Genomic DNA, 20262 nt, shown 5'->3' with positions numbered 1-20262 from the left:
ACAATGATAGTACATACAGTCCAACAGGCTATTAGGGTTTAGCAGATCAAGACTTTTTAAATGATACCTCACAAGGCATGCATTGTACAAAACCTATCCTAATCATATGACCGTGAATATGGGGGTTCCCAGGTGCTACTTTGAGGCACAGAGTGTCACAGTAATCTTTGGAATTTCACTGAAGGATATATTAGTAACTTGCCAGGAGCACAAAGGATGTGGTGATTGGCTCCTGTTCTCCTGCCAAGGGCAGCTACCACCATCCCACAAATGGAGGCTGGGGTCTCACATGAGACAATGCATTGTAGCCTGGCTCCTCAGCCCATACTGGGACACGTTAACTCCCTGGGCTATGTCCTCCATACCTCAAGGTGAGGGCAGCTGCAGGCCAAGCTATAGAACTCTGTGGGCCTCACTTTGGCCTCCCTCTTAATGAACAATGGGCAGGTACAGAAAGAAGGTCTGTTTCTTTCTCTCTCTCTCTCTCTCTCTCTTCCCCCTTCCCCCCCCCCCCCCCCCCCCCAAACACACACGCGCTCTCTCTCAGGGCCGGCTTTAGCAGGTGCGGGGCCCCACACCGGGACGCAAATTGTCTCGCCCTCCACCCTGGCTCTGCCCCCTCTCTACCCTATTGGATCCCTCCTCTAATCCCCGCCCTGGCCCCGCCTCTTCCCCAAGCATGCTGCATTCCTCCTCCTCACCCCTCCCTCCCAGGCTTGCGCTGATCAGCTGTATGGCGGCGCAAGCGCTGGAGGGAGGGGGGAGAAGCAGGATGTGGCTTTTTTTTTTTTTTTTTTTCCCCCGCTCCGCCGGCAGCTCTGGACATTGCGGGGCCCTCTTAAGCGCAGGGCCCCATTCTGGGGAATCGGCCCAATTGGTTTAAAGCCGGCCCTGCCCCCACTCCTCCCTAAAGCTACTGTTCGTGCTCAATAGCTGGTTTTCAAACACACATGTTCTCTGCCACTTAAAATCTGAAAATGTCCCAGTTTGCACTTACAGGCAAAGTTTCCTAAGCAGTCTTCACTGGCTGCAATTAAACCACTTTATATTTAAAGCTTTTAAGATCACATGATGTCAAATCTTGTAACTCTCTGGGAGAAGGAAGCTGCTGCTTTAGAATAGGAAATTCTTGATACCCAATCTGTCTGGCTGTTGCCAGTTTGACAGTGAAGACCGAAGTCTTTTTGGGTGTGTCAAAGTAGCTAACAGCAGAACTAACTCTTCAAAATACCAAGAAAGCCACATTCTGTCTCCATTTCACTTAAAGCTTTGCCTGTGGTCAAGTCTCTTCTTGGACGTCAGCTGCCTAATAGAAAATTTGTTTTTTAAAGACCTGATTTGAGCAGGGGAGCCTGCATCCACACGGCTGGATTGATGGTCTGGTGCTTCTGAAGGTGTATAAAAGTGTTTAAGTACTGGGTTTGTGTTAATGCTGGTTCTGCCACTAATTTCACAGACAAACCACTTAACCTCTCGCTACCCCACCCTTCCAGCTGTAACGTAGGACCGGTATTCACCTACCTCACATGAGTTGACACTTACTGGCTAAATTCAGGCAGGTGCAACTTCATTGTTTACACACAGTCTGAAATGAACCCAATGTTTGCAGAGTGCTTTGATTTTTCTTTGCAGTAGAAGATGCAGGTGATACAGCTGGCTGAACTGTTGGTCTGCAAATATATTTCCATAAATAAAAAGCCTCTGGGCTGACGACATGCTTTCAAATTCCATTCTGTAGAGAGAAGACTGCTTTACCCCACGCAATCTTCTTGTGACTCGCTCGATTTGGATTTCCGGGCTGAATAGGACTCTTGTGGGCAGTGCTATGCTGTTATAGCAGGGATGACAAAAGACATTTCTAGGGTTGGGCTCGTCCCTTAAAGCCTGGTGGCCTCATCACACACGTATCTTCCTTCAGGGGTCAAGTTGATGGGGGAGGGGGAAATAACCATGCTCTTCCGAGTTCCACCCACATGAGTCCTCAAAAACAAGACATTGCTTGCAGACTGTGCAGATGTTCAAAAAAAGTGCATGTGCTCACTGGGCTCGTTGGGCATGGTTCCATTCATTGGGGCCCAAACAGCCTGCTTGACTCATCGATAGCGGAGGGAAAAACAAATGGGGGCGGGGGGAGGGATAGCTCAGTGGTTTGAGCATTGGCCTGCTAAACCCAGGGTTGTGAGTTCAATCCTTGAGGGGGCCACTTGGGGATCTGGGGCAAAATCAGTACTTGGTCCTGCTAGTGAAGGCAGGGGGCTGGACTCGATGACCTTTCAAGGTCCCTTCCAGTTCTAGGAGATGGGATATCTCCATTAATTATTATGTTATTCTCCCCCGTGGTGCCAAAATGAGGAATTGCTCAGGGCAGTTCTACACTTAAAACACTGCATTGGTGCCTCTGTAGCGCTTAAGTGAAGACGCTCTATGCCGACAGGAGAGCTGCTCCCCTCAGCATAGTTTATCCACCTCCTGGGGAGGTGGTAGCTGTATCATTGCGCTGTCTACATGGAGGGGTAGGTTGGTATAACTACATCACTCGGATGTGGATTTTTCACAGCCCTGAGTGATGTAGTTATACTGATTATAGGTAGAGCTGGCCTCAGAGTTCCCCCTCTTTTCTTCTGTACTTTCTTGAGCAGTGAAAGAGCTAACAATGTTAATGTTCTAAAGTATCAAATGGGGCGCCTGAGTTACCCCGTCACTGAGATATATGGGGCAGTTCATGCTTCTCTGTGAAATTGTTCCGGGCTCTGGCAGATCAGTTCGCTCTGTTCAGTTTTGAGATTATTTGTTGCAACCCAAACAGTTTGTGTGTGTGTGTGGTGGTGGTGGGGGGGGTTTCACACCCCTGAGCGACGAAAGTGCCAGTGTAGACAAAGCCTTATGGCAGGTCTACACTACAGACCTATATCTGTAACTATGTTGCTCAGGGGTGTGAAAAATCCATATTCCTGAGCTACATAGTTATATAAACCGCTGCGTAGATAAGCTGTCTGTCTGCAGGAGAGCTTCTCCCACTGACCTATCTACTGCCTCTCGGAGAGGTGGATTAACAACCAACAGGAGAAGCTCTCCCATTGGCTTAGGAGCATCTCCACTAAAGCGCTGCAGCTGTGCCGCTGTAGCGCTGTACGTGAAGAAAATCCCTTAGACTTTATTTTTTAAAATTCTGAGACTGGCACAGGAGGGCAGCTTGGGAGAGTAGTTAATCCTGCTGCCCGCCATCCCAATCAAAACCCTGGCTTCCATCCCCTCCTTCAGCCCACATCTAATAGAACTAAATACCAAAGTGAAAGGTTTGTCATGTTTCTTCTGCTTCTGGGATGCATGCTGAGACAGGCTGGCATTGTCCTCCACTTTCTCCTATAACTTTGGATATAGGGCAATTAAGCATGCTTAGCCTAAATATTTTTAAACGTAACCAGTTGGATGTTATGATTTGGCTCAATAGGTACCAATCGGTTACAGAAGACATTTAAAAACCACAGGATGAACATGAATTGCAGGAGGAGAATGCCACTTTGGAGATAAATGTCCATCAGGAATATAAAATCCTGATGGTTTTATATCCCCCTGCTGGGCATCTAACTCGGCCATTGGAAAGGGAAATGTGCTGCTACACCGTTTTCCCCACAAGAGGGAACACTTGAGCTACTGTGCTCGTGGAAAGGTATCTGTGCCCTAGGGCTCCTTTCTATAGGCTTGGCCTGGGGACTGCTCCTTTGGGGATGGGGGATCCCCACCACGGACTAGCTTGCAGCAATGAGACTTGATCTGTAGGACTTAAAATAGTAGCACAGGAAACTATTGTGCAGCCACTCTAGGGGAGGCAGAGACCTGGTCTTCAAACAGGAGGTGATCCCTTGTCTGCGCGGAGACCTAGTTCTGTGAGCTGAGCCGCTGGGAGATGAAATGAGAGCTCTTGTGAGAAAGGAAGTGCTGTTGGAGATACTTGGGGAAAGCCCACGGGTACAGGGAGAGCTGAGAAGTAGATAACAAGCTCTCGTGTTGCCTGGAAGAGGGTAGTGGATATTTAGGTCCCTTCAGGGTCTGTTCTTCTCTCTGCAGGGATGGGGATCACTATGATGCTTTAAGAGACTGCTTGAAGGCCATCTCCCTGAACCCAGGCCACCTGAAAGCCCACTTCCGCCTGGCCCGCTGTCTCTTTGAACTGAAGTATGTGGCAGAAGCGCTAGAATGTCTGGATGACTTCAAAGGGAAGTTCCCGGAACAGGCACATAGCAGCGCTTGTGATGCACTGGATCGAGACATCAATGCAGCCCTCTTCTCTAAAAGTGATAACGGTGCGTGCCAATGCTCAGCCCTTTGGGTTGGATTCCGGTATAACTCAGGAAGAAAGTCTTGACCTAAATTACAACCCTGCTATAAAGTGATGCTCATTGAGCTGCAGTTTGTCCATAGATTGATTTGATTTCCTGGCTGAAAGCTGTCTCCATAACTGCACCAGCTATCTTGTGACTTGCAGCTGTTGCTTGGTTGTTTACAGAGAGCTCTAAGTTCCATAGTATTTTATGGTCTGTCCCTTCTTGCTGAAAAATTATCCCTTTCCTTTTAAAAGGGAGGTTCCTGAAGGTTGTGCTCCTGAGACTACAGGTTGCAGGGGGAGGGTCCCAAAGAATGAATTGGTGCTTATATAAAGTGTTGGATTCACAGCTCTGGAGGAACGTCCTTGTGCCACAGAACAGGTACAGTATGGGCAGCTTCAGTGCAAGCTTCCTGCCAGTATCCTTCACCTCTTGGCCAGAAGGCACCTCAAGGGAAAATCTCCCCCAATGGTTTATTTGATCCTTGGTTTTTGGAGGCTATCCCAACCAAGGGGGGGTAGTTATGAGATGAACATCTGCCCTCAAAAATTGGATTGAGCTTGATCTGAAGTTATAATCACTTTTGGTCTTAAGCTGTACATGAGCTCTAGGGTTGGTATTGCAAGAAGAGGGTTGAGGTACAGAGAAGGAAGCGTGCACTCTAAATACCTGTCCTCTGGATAAACTGGCCTTCGCTCTCAACTAGAGCTGTCAGCAGAGTTCCTCTCGCAAGTACTAAACTTGTTGGAGAATTCTCTGCTCCAGCATGTGATGTGTGAGGAGGAAAATATCTCTGTACTCTTTATCCTTCCAGCTGAAGACAAGAAAGGGGGCGGGCCAATTCGGCTGCGAGCAACTGGGCGCAAAGACTCCATCTCGGATGATGAGATGGTGCTGAGGGAACGCAGCTACGACTACAAATTCCGGTACTGTGGCCACTGTAACACCACCACAGACATCAAGGAGGCCAACTTCTTTGGCAGGTATGTTGACCTTGCATGGTAAAGGTGGAGGATTTCAGTTGCACGGAACAGCAGTGTGCTGCTGTCCAGTGGCTATGTCACAATGTGCAGCCCTAGCATGGGTGGCAATGAGAAGATATTGTTGCTTCTGGTCTGTGGGGATTTTTGACCACTGCAGGAACAGCTGACGTGGCATTCCTCCATGGATCGCTGGTTAAATGGTAGGTCAGCATACAGATGACTGTTCATCACAACCTTTCAGTACTCCAGAACTTCGTCCCCAACCATATGAGTTCTGAGGACAGAGGGAAATGACACAGAAGACTACCTTTGTTGCCATCTAGAAATGCCCCTTTCCTTTGGGCGCTGGGACAATGCTATCTGAATCTGGAGGTCTGTCTGGTTTTGTGTGATTTCTCTGCTTGGTATAGTGCTGAGAAAGATGCCGATGAACGTTTAAGTGCGTGGTGAAACCCTAATGCTGGATCTTGTCACTAGCTGATTCCCTGAGCTAGTCTTGTGTGTAGGTGGGAATAAGGCTAACCAGGCAGTGGCTTCCCTACCTCTCAGCCTAATGGACTTACCTGCCCTCACCTTCATCCTTCAAACCCATTAGAATAGCCACCTCTTCAATGAGTGTGCAGTCTAGTAGAGTACAGAGCCCTCCTCCACCCTCTCCTTCAAGGTAGGACAGCTGGCTTCTCTAACTACCCTGTGATCTCAGCAGAGCACTTTGTTCTTCCTTTCCTAGCAACGCACAGTACATAGTCAGCGGCTCAGACGACGGGTCTTTCTTCATCTGGGAGAAAGAAACTACCAACCTGGTGCGGGTGCTGCAGGGGGATGAGTCTATTGTGAACTGTCTCCAGCCCCACCCGAGTTACTGCTTCCTGGCCACCAGCGGCATTGATCCAGTTGTACGGCTCTGGAATCCGAGGCCAGAGGTAAGAGCAGTAACAGAGCATCTCTAAAGAGGTAGGTCCTGGATGATGGGCTTTAGGACTCCAGGCCAGAAGCCATTGTCCTCATGCAAGCAGACGATGAAGACTGATTACAGGGTGCTGGAATAGTTGGGTGGATTCAGAGTGAGATTTCTGGGTTTTGTTCCTGGCTTTGCCATTGGCTCACTCTGTGCCTGCCTCACTGTTCCAGTTTGCAGAAGGATGGATGACACTGGCAGCTGTCAGTATTACTCTGAGAGTAAATGTCTGTAGCTGAGTAGTGAAAAGATGCCCAGGTAGAACAAACTTTCAACTTCTTGCCAAAGCACCTGTTTTCAAATGTCATCCTGTGAGCTCCAGGTTAGGCTGTGGATGACCTCTTCTGAGCCAGGCCAGGTATGGCTAATCACGCAAGAGGCTGGGGAGTTGGGGGAAGGCCTGGTATTGGAGGGAGGCTTGGAACGGAGGGACGATGTCTTTGCTCATAAGTGAGGCTGAGGTCTAACTAGAACCAGGCATAGCATAATACAGGCTCTGCTCTCCAAGGGTTCCTGCCTTCTTTTTGCCAGACTTTGCCAGTGCACCTCTCCTGACGTGGGACAAGTCTTGCTTTTTCAGCACTCGTGGGATGGCTTTATTTTTTTAAACCAAGACTCCTTTCTTAATGCTCCCAAAGGAAGGGTGAAGTCAGGGGATTTCCCAGGAGGGGAGGGGGCACTTGCAGCATTCCCTCTAATTTTTCCCAGCCGTGTGTAGAACGAATGTTATGTGCACCAATATGGAGGTGATGTGTCACACATCACCTCCATATTGGTGCACATAACAAAATTCATGTGGCAGGGGTGGGGATGAGGGGATTGGAGTATGGGAGGAGCACCGCTCCCCTGGCCACGGCAGGGCTGGAGCTGGGTTGGGGTGCCTCTCCCCCAGCCACAGCTTGAGCGGCACTTAATAGGTGGCTGCGCGGCCGCGCAGCTTAGAGGGAACTTTGTCACAATGGGCACCTCAGCCTTTGCTTTTCTCCTCTTTCTCACCCCTTCTCAAATAAAAAAAACCCACTGCAGCTCTGTGGTGCACAGCTGCGTGGTGCATCCTGCCTGAACTGTGAGTCTCAGATGCCCCAGCTTGCATAGCCAATTGGAGGGCCAGCAGGCAGTGCGGTAGAACTACGTTCAGGCAGCTGGGCAAAGAATTATTTTCAAGATGGCCAGCGGCTTGGTCATTAAGCCACGGTATCCAACCCTTGCTGAAATCCTAGTTCAATACAATCTTCCCCCAGCACAGGCCTACAGACTAGAGGATGCCTACTAGCATCGTGCTGTGGGCTTGTAATGTGAACATACACCCGTTAGGGAGTGGGCCAGCCCGTGAGTCTGTGGTGCCGTAGGACATGACTTTCACCCAATTTTCAGTCCAGAAAACCTGAGCTTAAGGGAGCGGTAGAGATGATGCGTCCCTCTCTGGTGAGCAACAAAATCACCGTTCTAGTGCCACCTCGTGCGACTGCCCTCCCAAAGCGGTCTCCTTTCTTGTTTGCAGAGTGAAACCCTCAATGGGCGTGTGGTGGAAGACATGGAAGGCGCTTCCCAAGCTAACCAGAGACGAATGAACGCAGACCCCCTGGAGGTGATGTTGCTGAACATGGGCTACCGTATCACAGGACTGACCAGTGGGGGGGCTGGAGGCTCGGATGATGAAGACAGCTCAGAGGGGCAGGTCCAGTGCCGGCCCAGCTAAAGCAAAACGGCTTGTCCTTCCTGTAATTGTTGTGTTGAAGGGGAACCTGGTTTCCTTGGTTCTAAACTTTCTGACTGCACTGTTTCACACTATGCACAGAGTAGGACAAGCTGGCAGGGGCAGGAGCGGCCTTCTCATTAGACCACCGCCACCACCTCTCCTCCTCCTCCTCGTCACACTACTGAGCAGCATGGCAATGCAGTCTGGGTTTTGCCTTTAGTGGAATTTAGTCCCTGCTGGGATTTTGAGTTGTCTGTGAGCAGTATAAACTGGTGACCTCCTCCAGCGTGAGCGGGAAGAAGGGGCATTGGCTACATTCATGCGTTTGCAGAGGATTCTTAACGTCCCAAATAAAATGTAAATCTAGGGCAGGGATTATGGAATGACTTTACTGCAGCGATATTGGTCTCTGAAGCTTGGCTTAGCTGCTCTACTGCTGGCCCTGGTCTGGGACTGTTGGTCATAATGGAATATCTCTTTGGCCCATTGAACATCTCACTAGCATTCATCTGGTCTCCATCTCTTACCGTATGGCCCTTGAAAGGGGCTGTTTGTGTTTAAAAATGGGTGGTGGTCAATCCTTGTCTCTGGGCATCTACCTTAGTTGATGAGTAAAAGGAGACATTGAGTACATGCAATTGGAGGGGAACTGCCTTCCCAGCTTTAATATCCATTATTTTCCTCTGTAGCTTGTGAACCTGTAGAGTCAAGATGCAGTAATGGGAGGAGACTTGGCCTGGGGTATGAGGCTTGGATGACTAATGTGGGCAGAGCTACCAAGGAAAGTGGCTAATAATAACACTCTTCCAAAGCTTCCATCTCCTTCACCCAAAATACTTTTTAGATCTATTTACCTTCTCCTTTCCTAGCACCCATGCCTGAGTGTTGGGAATGCTACTGCCATGCACTATTGCATCTGGAGTTTGAGCTTCTAGAAGGTGAAATTTTAGTGCAGTCAGCTACTCAGAATCTCCACTCCTGGCCTCAGCTGAGGCGATATCTCACTGCATCATCACCGTGGTGACCTCCCTCTTGTGCAACGAGTAGAGGAGGGTACTGTGGGTTAGTGATCCTCTCAGGAGCAGTCCTTGCTTTTCCCGCTTTTCCCTTGCTAACTCTCCGCAAAGCCAGGACTGGTGCTTCATATCTTTAGAACATAGCACTGTATGTCCACTCTTTTCCCAGGTAATTTTCAGCCCTGTGTCCCCTCTTGCATTTGCCAAATCATAAATATCCAATTGATCTTGCACGACTGTGCTACAGCCCAAGTAGAACTGTGTTTTTTATGACTATCAACTAAAACCAAAGAGCCCCTGGAGATCTTACTGCTTTCTTGCACTCTTTTACCTTTTGCTGCTGAGGATCTAAATATGCTAACATTGGTCCCAGGAGTGTGGGGGTTGTGTGTATGGGCATGCTGCATTAGGGCTGTTTTCCCCACATGGTGGAATCCCTGGTCTTCCTGTACCTGTTGTGGAAGGGTGAGTGGCCCATCCTTCCTTCTCTGGCGGCTGTGCGCTGCCACACATTGAAGGGAGGATTGGCTGGGTGTTGGCTGATCAGTGTGACTGGCTTCCCTCCCACCACCACAGCCCACTCTACCTCCTGTACAACAAGGGTGAGCCAAGTATGATCTAAAGAGGTCTGTGGTGTGTCCCAGGGCCTGCTCCCTTTGTAGTCCAGGATCTATACTGCAGTGTTCAGCAGACCCCCAGCAAGCAATGCTCAACCTTCCACCTAGTGCAATCCAGGTGGAGCTAGCTGGGACCATCTGGTCTCTGCCGGCTGCGCCAATGTCTGCTCCAGCTTACCCAGGTGAGGCTCAGCCCTGATGTCTCTGGGTCACGTGGAGATGCACCTGTGAAGATTGAGTGCTCCTGTGCTCTCAGAGCCTCAGGGGACTAGGACAGGTGGTCTTCATAGTCCAAGCAAATGTAACCTCAGCTCTTCTTCCATCCAGACAAGACTTTCCTGGGACAGGCCGTCTCTTGGTGGGGGAGGGTGCTTATGCCTTTCCCATTCTTGCCAGGTTAACCTTTTAATATACCGCCAATGTGGTACATGCGCCTCTTCACAGAGTTGTGCCCATTTAGTTGTGTACAGGCTACTCCCCGCAGCAGTATGCCAGAATTCCCAGGTCCTCAGTGTTGTTTACTATCCATTGGCAGCAGAAAACGGCTCACTTGTTTGGGGTGTGTTTTTTTTTTTTTTTTTTTTTTTTTTAAAGTGGCCTGGAGTTTTTTGCCTAAGGTTTTCCAATAGACACCTCTTTCTTTCTCCTCCTTCTCCTTAAACTTTGCAAGCTTTTCCTGGAATATCTTTTTTTAACTCTCAAATCTACTGAGCCTAGAGCCTCTGAAAAAAACAGAACCACAAGCTCTCCTGGGGTTTCTCTTTCCCTTCAGCTTATGCCAGGGCAGCTGTTTTTCTGAGCGCCAGTGTAGCTCTCCTACCTGCCAGCTGCAGTGTGAAAGCTACAAGACTTCCTGCCTCTGCAGTGGATAGCTTTTTTGTTTGTTTGTTTGTTTGTTTTTTATGGCTGCTTTTGATTAAAAAGAAGGAAATAAGTGGGGTTGAAGAGAGGAGTCCCTCTGGTCCCACCCCCTCATTTTGGACAGATTCTGTCTGCTTTACCGCTTGTTAATGAGAAATTCCATATTTATTGGTGAAGGAAAAACATACGGGGGAAGAGATGTTGCTTTATTTACCTCTGCTGTTTTCTTCTACCCTTTCCCTTGAAAAGAAGCCCCTCCATTTTTTGGTTAACTCTTTCTAACCGAGGATAGGCAGAGATTACTCCTTTATTTTTGTATTTTAGCAGTGGGGAATCTCCATAGAGCCTCTGAGATTCCTTTGGATGTTGCAAAGACAACTACTCATAGCTTTTTAAATATTAAAGAGGACAGTCTCCCAACCTGTGCCCCTGCAGCTGTAGAGATAACACACAAGCCTTACTGTCCTCATTAACAGGAGCAGAATATTTCTGTTTCTCTGGTCCCTGGAAGAGAAAGGGTTAAGCAATTAAACAGTTTTGTTCTAGTTCTCTTTGGTGTCATTTGTTCAGGGGATTGTGCTGTTGTGCTGCCCCTGTCTCTTCTTCCCCCCTCCTCCCCTCCCCCCCACTATTGACTGTGCTTGGCTGGGCGGGGGAAAGAAGCAGATGGATGACTGGAGGGATGACTATTAATTATACTTCTTAGGGTGCGCAGGTTTCTGCAAACTCAGTGCAGTGTGTGTGTGTGGGGGGGTGTCTATAAAAGAAGCTCTTCTAAGATGACCTCCTGGTAGTGACTATTTTCATAATCCTCCATAGATGTAGTACTGACTTTGATTTGATCCAGTAGTGGGGGAAGGGCTGTTGCTCTCATGCAGAGTGGGGGATGCATCTGACCTTGGGAACAGAAACCTCCTGCCTACACTTATCTCCAGAAGTTCTGTCAAAAATATCTTGGCTGGGGTTTGGACTAGATGGGCTGCCCAGGGCATTTAGTGGAGGAGACAAAGTGGCCTGCCAGTGCGAGTGCCTTGTGTAAGGATGTGTGATTAGTTGAGTTGTCTCTTTAGAAGAGAGATCTCCAGGGAAAGGGGAGCTCACATGCTCCATGGCCACTGGGCCTTGTGCATAAGTCAAGGATGGGAGGGAGGGCCCTACTGTCAGGCCACAGAAAGAAGACTGTGGAGGAACTGAGCTGTTACTTCCACCTGGGGAGGAAATGGAACTCTTCCTATTAGTAAAATAGCCCCTCTAAAGCATGGAACTCTTCTTAAATGGCTGCCTGTGTCTGAAGGAGAAAACACTGCACAGCACAACTGATCCAGGTGTTATGGGTCACCTGCCTGACTCCTTCCACTGCACCTGAGCTGCCTTTTGCTTTCTGGCAAGGGAAACACCCTGTAAAAGCACATTTGCCACCTTGAGAAATATTTGTACCTAGTGCATTAATGCTGGTACAGTGCCAGAAATGTGCCCTCTCCAGAGAACATTGCAAAGTTGTTTCCCTCAGAAGGCGTGCGAGACATTCTCCTACCCCCTCGTCTGCTGTGGAAGCACTGGGCCCTAAATAATGGAGTTGGCCCTATTACCAAAAGGGAGAAACAACAGTGTGTTCCAGCTGACTCAGTAGAGTCCATTAAAACTCTCTCAGGGGAGCTCACCTAGTTAAACCTGCTGCTCTCAGCACTGCCTTGCAGCCACCAGCTCAGTGCAGTGTGGCTGAGAGTGACAATGCCAGCTGAGCTTTGTGAACTGCCCTGGGCAGAGGCCTTGCCACCTTAAGGGCCCACTATTCTCATGCTGAATCCCCCTGCTTATGTTGTGAGCAATCTGAAATGTCGTCCTCGTAATATCCACCTCTGCTGTGCCAAAGCCCTGACAGCTCATTTGCTTTCCGAGTGGCAGCAACAATCCTGTTTGTTATGGATGAAAACTTTCCTGCTGCCTTCCACCGCTTACCCAGCAACTGGATTATACAGGAAAGCCACTTCGTCTCCTCCTTACTAGTACGGTAGCAATCCTGTCCTGCTTTCTTTCCTGGGGGAAAGTCCTAGGAATGCAGCATGTAGATAGTCTCCAGGGTTGGAGAGTGCCTTCCTTCACCAGCAGACTTCTGAATCACTGACTAATGTGAGGGGTGTCTTCCTATGTACGTCTTGGTTTACAGGCTATAAATGTTCCTGTGTGGCTTAATAATTCAAACCATTTTGATGTTGCTGAGGACAAGAAGAATCTGTCACAAGGCTTTTTCCTACCACTCTCCTACAGGAAAATATCTGACTGCTTATGTCAAACTGTGAGAGCAACTCTACAGCTTTCTGGGATGTGGTATCCATGACTTTCTACTAGAGTTATGGGTGTTCAGTTCTTTGCGGCATCCGGTGCTTGGGTTGATCAGTGACCTCAGCCCTGGTGTGAAATAGCTGTCCAACAACCTGACTTTCATTTTTTTCCTTTCACATCTTTTACCTGTTATTAAAAGATACAGCTCTTTTGTACTACTCTTAATTAGAAGTTCTTAGAGGGTCTAGTTTCCTAGCTGGCTTACCAGTTGAACCTATGAGAAACGTGCTGTTACTCAACCACCAGTCTCTACTCAATGTGAGGTTATTAAAATAACTTGAACCTCGAGCTCTGGCAACCTGCTACTAGACAAAAAAAATCCCTTCCCTTTATCTTCAGACTAGCACTGCTCGTTCAATGCTGCTTTATTCCCAGCTGTATAAAAGGGTAGTTTGCAATGAGGAGGGAATCAAGTGTTTACTGACTCACCTGCCCAGGAACTACCCTGTGTGTTTCTGAATCAGTCACAAAGGTATATGCAGGCCTTGCTTTGTCTCTGCTATTAAGCCTCTTCTGGCAGAGTGTCTTCAGAGGTGAAAGTAACTCTGACAGAGGAGGCTTAATGGGCCTACAGTTGTTCCAGTTGATCACACCAGCAGATGTTCTCTATCAACTATCCCCTTATTAGTATGTTTTAATAATTGCATCAGCTCTTGGGGTGAATTTGTAGGCAAAGAGGTGGTGGTAAAGAGGGAAAGGGATGGTAGAGGTCAGACTAGTTGGATGAAATTAAGAAAACAGAAAGGTTAGGTTGTATAGCTCGAAATGCTGAAGAGGTATATTCAGGCCCCCTGTAAGCCCATGGAAGGGAAAAGTGATGAATAGCTCTTGGGCTGAATTCAGCCATGAACAAAAGTAACCCCCACACCACCACCCCCTGAGAAATGGTGATGCCTCATTGCTTGATTTACATTACAATCGAGTGGTTTAGCACCGTGGGGAACAAGCCTGCAGTGACACCCGGTCACTGCCTCTAAGATGTCTCTCTCATCTCTAACAGGAGGTGGGAAGAAGTCCTGGAAGCACACTACAAAGAAAGCTGCTTTCTGATGAGGGAAACATCTCTTCTGAAAATAGTGCTCCTACCCTAGTCCCCTCAGGAGTAGGACAGGCCTGGCTTACTGTCCTCACTGTCACATGAAATGAGGCTGCCTCTGGACCACACCGGCGCCAGCCGAGAATGGGGATGAAGAGCCCTTTTGTGGGCTCTTCAGTGTGTTTGTGTCTACTGAAAGCAGTGGTGGCTGTGAATGAGAGAGTTGCATGATCCTATATCTGGCTTCCTGGGATTGCTCCTCCATTATGGCTCCAAGGAAAAACACAGCTCTTTTCACACACATGGATGGGTGAGCTGTGAGCACCAAGTTCAGCGAGGGGAAAGTGCAGCTCTGAAATGGCACTGATCCAGAGACGCCTCATTGTTAAAGGAGGGCATGAGGGAGCAGTCTGGGGTTTTGATTTTTGCTGCATGGCCCTGCTTGATATCACCGCAGCCAGAATGAAGAATCTGACATTTCTGTTCATGCTTAGAGGCTGTCAGATTGCAGAAGACACAGGCCCCCTAAAAAAAAAAATCCACCCACTCTAGCTTTTCAAGGGGAAGGGAAGTATTTTTCAAGTGTCCTCTGTCATATTTTGCCTAATTGACATTCCAAACCATTTCCCCAGCCTCTTGCCCACGGCATCAGCTGCCCCGATGTGGCTGCTGCTCCATTTGTCAACGTCTCTGCCTTTTTTTTTTTTTTGCTGAATGGTTTGTTTCTTGCAGCTCCTATAATGCTTCAGCTGTCACAACAGGCAAGGCTCAAGAGAAGGCTGCTTAATGAACAAGAGCTGGCTGCATGCCTGCTTCTTTCAAGCCTCTGGTATGAACATCTTAGCCAGTGCTTGAAAGGAAGTAAGCAAGAGATGCAATTGAATTCCTTGCAGCCGGGTCCTGTCTATTAAGAAATGCCACCTGCTTGGATGAATCCAATCTGATGCACTCCTGGGGCTCTTCCTTCCCAAAATGGATGGGCCTGATGTGTTCCTTGCTCTGAAAGGTCTTGGAGCCCCTGGTGAGCGATGGGCCTGCAATCAAGTGTGTAAAGATCACTTCCATTAGTAAGTTCTAGCCTAGGAGGCAGCAGAACACTTCCTAAGAACATGAGACCAGGGTCATTGGTGGTAAACCCACTAGCATAAGAACAAAGGTGGGAGGGGAAAAATGTAATAGGATATAGTGCTGCTATCACAGTGCTTCTTGTGTATGATTGCTGTTCTGTCCATAGGGTGATGCATGGAGCATGCTGGCAACTCTCTTGTGTCTCAATCTATTTTCCCCATCCTAATTTTATGCAAGGAAGAATTTCTTGCGGCTTCTTTTTCCAACCGCAACCACTTCAGCCTGCTGACCGTCCCTATCCTATGCAGATGTGGGGGAGAGGAATGACAACAATGAAAGCTTGACCTATCTACCAATTGTCACGAGGCAAGACTTGATATCTCTGCAGCTGTCCCCTCCCTCCACTTCAAATGGATGGCTTTCTACCTGGGGGGAGGAGGGGAGCCTTCCTGTAGAGTCTAAAAAGGAAATGTGAGCTGCTGGTGTAGGTTATTTCCTGTGCATCTAGAAAGGGGGGAGGGAAATTAAGGGGACTCTAGAGTAGAAACATGTATCTCTGGGTTATCCGTTCAAATACTGCCCCAGGACAATCAGGTTCCTACTGTTCTCTGACTGCTTGACCCACACCACTGCAAGTGAGGGCTGGTTGTTGGCATGCTCAGCAGGGAGCCAAGGGCCCAGACTATCTGAGGACCAAACTCCCTATTGCTAGAAGTGGTCCTGCCATTGTTCCCCATTCCCACTGAAGGCAGGACAAGAAGTGGCTTAAGGTGCAGCAAGGGAGATTTAGGAAAAACGTTCTAACTCTAAGGATAGTTAAGTACTGGCATAGGCTTCCAAGGGGCATTGTAGAATCCCCATCACGGGAGGTTTTTAACAACAACTTGGATACCCTCCTGCTAGGGATGGTCTTGGTCCTGGCCTCAGCCCAGGGGGCTGGACTTGATGGCTTCTCAAAGTCCTTTCAGCCCTACGTTTGTGATTCTATGACACTGCAAGGGAAGCGTAGCCTGTTGATGCCACCGTGGCCGCTCCTGTTCTGTGCCTAAAGAGAGAGCCTGGCCGTCTGTACTGTGCAGCTGGCAGCCTCTATCAACACTAACAACTGAAATAAGAGCAAAGCAAATAACCAACCTGTTGATTAATATGAACTGGGCATTCTAGCTCATGTGGGCACTGGTGCCAGAGCAGAGGACAACTTGCAAATCTTAACAGCGTCCCTCGTGCTCTTGCGAAGTGCTGCAGCCAACGACCATTCATCCTTTAACTGTCTAGAACAAAGCAAAGTCTTTTTTCCAGACACTCAAGAGTTTTGTGTTTTATCATCCGCTCTGGATGTGAAAATACAAACTTCCTGAAACAAACTTGGCCTTGCTTGCTAGGTGGGGAGATTGATTAGGGCAGGAACACTCTCCCTTTGCTTTTTCCTCATGAGGTTTGGTAATAGAACATCTCAAGCCTGACATGGAAAAAGGGTGTTACAATCTGAAGGCTTCTCTGTGGTCTGGGAAACAGATTGATGGGTGTTGACCCAGTTCATACTAGATCAGTCTCCACATCAAAAATGCCATTGGGACAGTTGGCTTCCTTATGAGATACATTAGTAGAGCTGTCCAGGAGTGAATGAGCTGGATAGACTGAGTTTAGCTCTCTTACCTACAGGTCGTTGTTCTAAGGCATTGTCTAGTCCAGCATTCAAGGTAGGATGTTAGCTAATGTGCTAACTACCATGTTCTAACAGTTCAGTGTAGGTAAGGTGCTAAGCTGGTTGAGTTGCACCCTAGGCTCCAGTGGACTGGTTAGCACAAAATGTACAGTGCCTGGTCTGCACTAGACTCTCAGAATGTGTTAGCTGACATCTTCCCACAACACATCTTTAAATCCTAGTCAAGGCAAACCCTTAATCAAGTCTGATGGAGAATGGGGGAAGCGTGCAGTGCTGGTCTTTATACTGCATGTGCTCTGGGGCTGGAGGATCTCAGTTACCAAGGTTTTCAAACTGGAACCTTTCACCAGCCTGAAATGCATTAAAACATATAAACAACCCTACATTATTTTCTCCGGCTACTTCTCTCCTTAAAAAAATCTCTAGATTATGCAGTTAACTTTAAGGCAGGAGGGTCCTACTAATTCAGTTTAACAGTGAGCCGTGTAGGCCACAGCAGAAACAGAGGCATGGAGCTGAAATGGGAAAATCAGCTATAAAGGACAAGATGATCTCCTACTTGAGAATGAGCCCCATGGTCTATGAATTTATACCCTGCTAGCTATTGGGAATAACACTCTCAACCTTTCTTAATAACAAACTGCATCCCCCAAAACAGCCCTTTTATTAATGCAGTGCTTTGGATTGCACTGCAACCTCTTGGTGCATTAGAGACCTTGTGCAGAATGAAGCCAGAGATATAGGCACAGGAACTAAGCCAAGACTTTTACTAGCAGAGCTCCACCAGCTGGCTTCTAACTCTGCAACACTTTAAACATTACTCATTGCTCCCACATGCTGTGGCAGGGTGCTGGTATTACAGCTATCTTCTAACCTTGAAGGGAAATAGTCACAGATCTTGGTTTGAGGAGGAACCAAGGACTTCTAGAAGCGTAACAGGGATACATAGAGGAGTGTGCTGTATGTGACGCTCATCCAGGTAGTTCATCAGCTTTTGGTAGAAGCTAGGATAAAGTGTCCTGCTTTCAGGATACAGTGAGCCAACGAGAGTGGTTTGGACGAGGTAATTAACCCATTTTCTGGCTAGTACAGCACGTTATCCCTCAGTATCCTGCTGAGAACGTTGTGGGGGTGGAACTCGGGAATAAACCAATTTCTTCTTCAGCTTCCTCATGTAGTTGAATTCAACTTCCTAATAAAGCAGTTATTTTTCTAATTTGATTCTGGATTTGTAACTACTACTCTAAACAGAGCACCAATCCCTGCCGTACCTCACAGGAATGTGTCTGAACCTTGCTTCATTAATATTTATAAAATGCTTTAGGATCCTTGGCTCAGATTCACAACGGAAGGGCCGGGGATGTGTTATTTCTTCCCACTGTTGTTCTTGTATTTTACCTGATTTTCTGTTCTCTTCTTGATTGATGGTTACCTGTTTCCCTCCTCCCTCAGGTGTGCTGCTGTTGTTCCTATACTTTCTCCCATCTGTCCTAATTTCTTTTAACTTTTGTACCCAGTATAAATGTCCTCAAGTTTGCCTTACAGATTCTCAGCCAGGACTTTGGAACAGCAAAGAAAAGACCCAGCTAACCATTCCCAGGGTTTACACTGAGCCAAGTGCATGCAAAAGAGGGTTAGGTCTGTTGGAGTTTAGCCAGTGCTGCTGAGTGATGCTGACATGAGCAGTAAAGGTTATGGCCATCCATCACTGTCAAGTCTCATTGCCTTGATTTAAGGGTCTCCCAGCTTCTGAGAACACAACACCCAATTTGGGGGGAACTTTCTAGGAATAAAAAGCACTATTGTGATAGTGGCATTTAAAAAAAAAACAAAAAACCCCACCAAATCTCCTCCTGCAACAATGGATGAATAAATTCTCAGCATGTCCCTGGAAGGAAGGATTCCGAAACCTTGCAAAGAGAAGGCAAAGCAGAGAAATCTCATTCCTGCAGAGGGGACAGCTTGTACCGGCTCCAAAGTGGGAGTGCTCCAGCCAGCTCCGTGGGCCTGTCACAATGCAGATAAAACATCAGTGATGCAGTCTTTCTATCAGGAGAAAGAAAGAGATGATCCCTCAGGGGCGGCTCTAATGAACAATACATCGCTATTCCTGCTGCTTCAGTTTGGCATCATTAGACACAAGCTGTTGTAGGTAGCGCTTTGTTAAGAAATGAAGAAATTCCCCTTTTTGGGCATCCAGCCAGGGAATTTGGTGTAACTCCCAATTCGTATGAATTTGTAGCATTTCCTTTCCACAAGGAATCTAGCCTGTATAAATCACCACTTAAATCAGTCAAAGAAATATTGCACCGCCTTATAGGTGTAGGGGAATGATTTGCTTTTAAGAACATAAGGCTGGTTGTTGTTTTTTAGGATGGGCTCAGTGCACAAGCTACTACCCCTTTAATGACACACAATCCTTATGGCTGGTTTTTCATTATTTATTCTAGACTCTCTACAGAGCTGGTGTAAGAGAGGTATGGGAAATTGCAAAGTCCCTGTCCTTTGAAAGGCAGGTATGGTTCAGCACAGCTAGAGAAGGGCCTGGTCACAAAACTCACATTTAAATCTGAACTGGTAGAGAGTCTAGGGAACATTTGGAGCTGCAGTTTTGTCTCAGGCTCATTGCGTGGCTGGTTCATATAAAGATCTCATCACAGCTGGCAGTGGAAACGTGACAATGGAAAGATGCAAGATTTGATGAGGATGCGGGGGAGATGCCACTAGCAGGCACCAGCTCATGGGCTGACACAACCTAGAAGAGGTGGCCTGCCAGGAGCGAGGGGCTTGAATCAGTACCCTAGACACCTGTGTGGACAAGTCTCGCTCTGGGAGGTTGCAAACCATCAATCTCCTGCTGTAGGAGGGGCTGGAGGAAACACAAGGGCCTGACCCACATCCTCAAAGGGGATTAGGCAGGAAGTAGGCCCAGATCTTCAAAGGTATGTAGATGACACAGTGCTCCTGCACCCCAAGGTGGGGGAAATCTGCAGCCCCATGTGCACCTTGGGGCCCAGTTCTGTGGCAGGGCCCTATTGGGGGGTTGGGGGTAGGAGTTACTTGGGGCTGGGGAGGCAGTGTATGGGGAACTAGGGGCAGGGTGGCTTTATGGGGGGCAGTGCTGGGGGGTGTATGGGAGGCTAGAGGAAGGGTGGCTTTATGAGGGGTTGGGGGGCAGTATATGGGGAGCTAGGGGCATGGTGGCTTTATGGAGGGCAGAGCTGGGGGGGTGGTGTATGGGAGGCTGGGGGTGGGGTTGGGGGGCTAGGGGCAGGGTGGCTTTGGGTGGAGTGGGGCTGGTGTGGTATGGGAGGCTAGAGGAAGGGTGGCGTTGCGGGGGCAGGGTGGCTTTGGGCGGAGTGGGGCCGGGGTGATGGTGTATGGGGGACGGTATGGGAGGCTAGGGGCGGGTTGGGGGCGGTGTATGGGAGGCTAGAGGAAGGGGGGCGGAGTGCTGGCGGGGGGGGCAGTGTATGGGAGGTGGTATGGGAGGTTAGGGGCAGGGTGAGGGTGGTTTGGGCGGAGTGGGGTGGGGGTGGTGTATGGGGGGCTAGAGGAAGGGTGGCGTTGGGGGTGGGGCGGGGTGGCTTTGGGCGGAGTGGGGCCGGAGGTGGCAGTGTATAGGAGGTGGGGGGCGGTGTATGGGGGGCTAGCGGAAGGGTGGCGTGGGGGGGGGGCGGAGGTGGCAGT

The 20262-nt window shown here is 48.6% G+C and overlaps 1 protein-coding gene across 3 annotated transcripts in view; it reads left to right on the top strand.

Annotated features, from left to right (window-relative positions):
- WDTC1 (WD and tetratricopeptide repeats 1) overlaps positions 1-11004 on the top strand; it is a 42979-nt gene extending 31975 nt beyond the window's left edge. For all 3 annotated transcript variants that reach the window (XM_005302003.5, XM_042844665.2, XM_005302004.5), the window contains 4 exons: positions 4069-4304; positions 5140-5308; positions 6039-6231; positions 7768-11004. In XM_005302003.5, coding sequence (XP_005302060.2) covers positions 4069-4304; positions 5140-5308; positions 6039-6231; positions 7768-7965 — 796 coding nt within the window. In that variant the 3' untranslated portion in view covers positions 7966-11004. The remainder of the gene's footprint in view (positions 1-4068; positions 4305-5139; positions 5309-6038; positions 6232-7767) is intronic.
- The last annotated feature ends 9258 nt before the right edge of the window (positions 11005-20262 follow it).

The sequence above is a fragment of the Chrysemys picta genome, chromosome 23 (assembly GCF_011386835.1).
Source record: "Chrysemys picta bellii isolate R12L10 chromosome 23, ASM1138683v2, whole genome shotgun sequence".
In the NCBI taxonomy this organism is placed as follows: Eukaryota; Metazoa; Chordata; order Testudines; family Emydidae; genus Chrysemys; species Chrysemys picta.
This window is presented reverse-complemented; position numbering and strand designations above follow the sequence as displayed.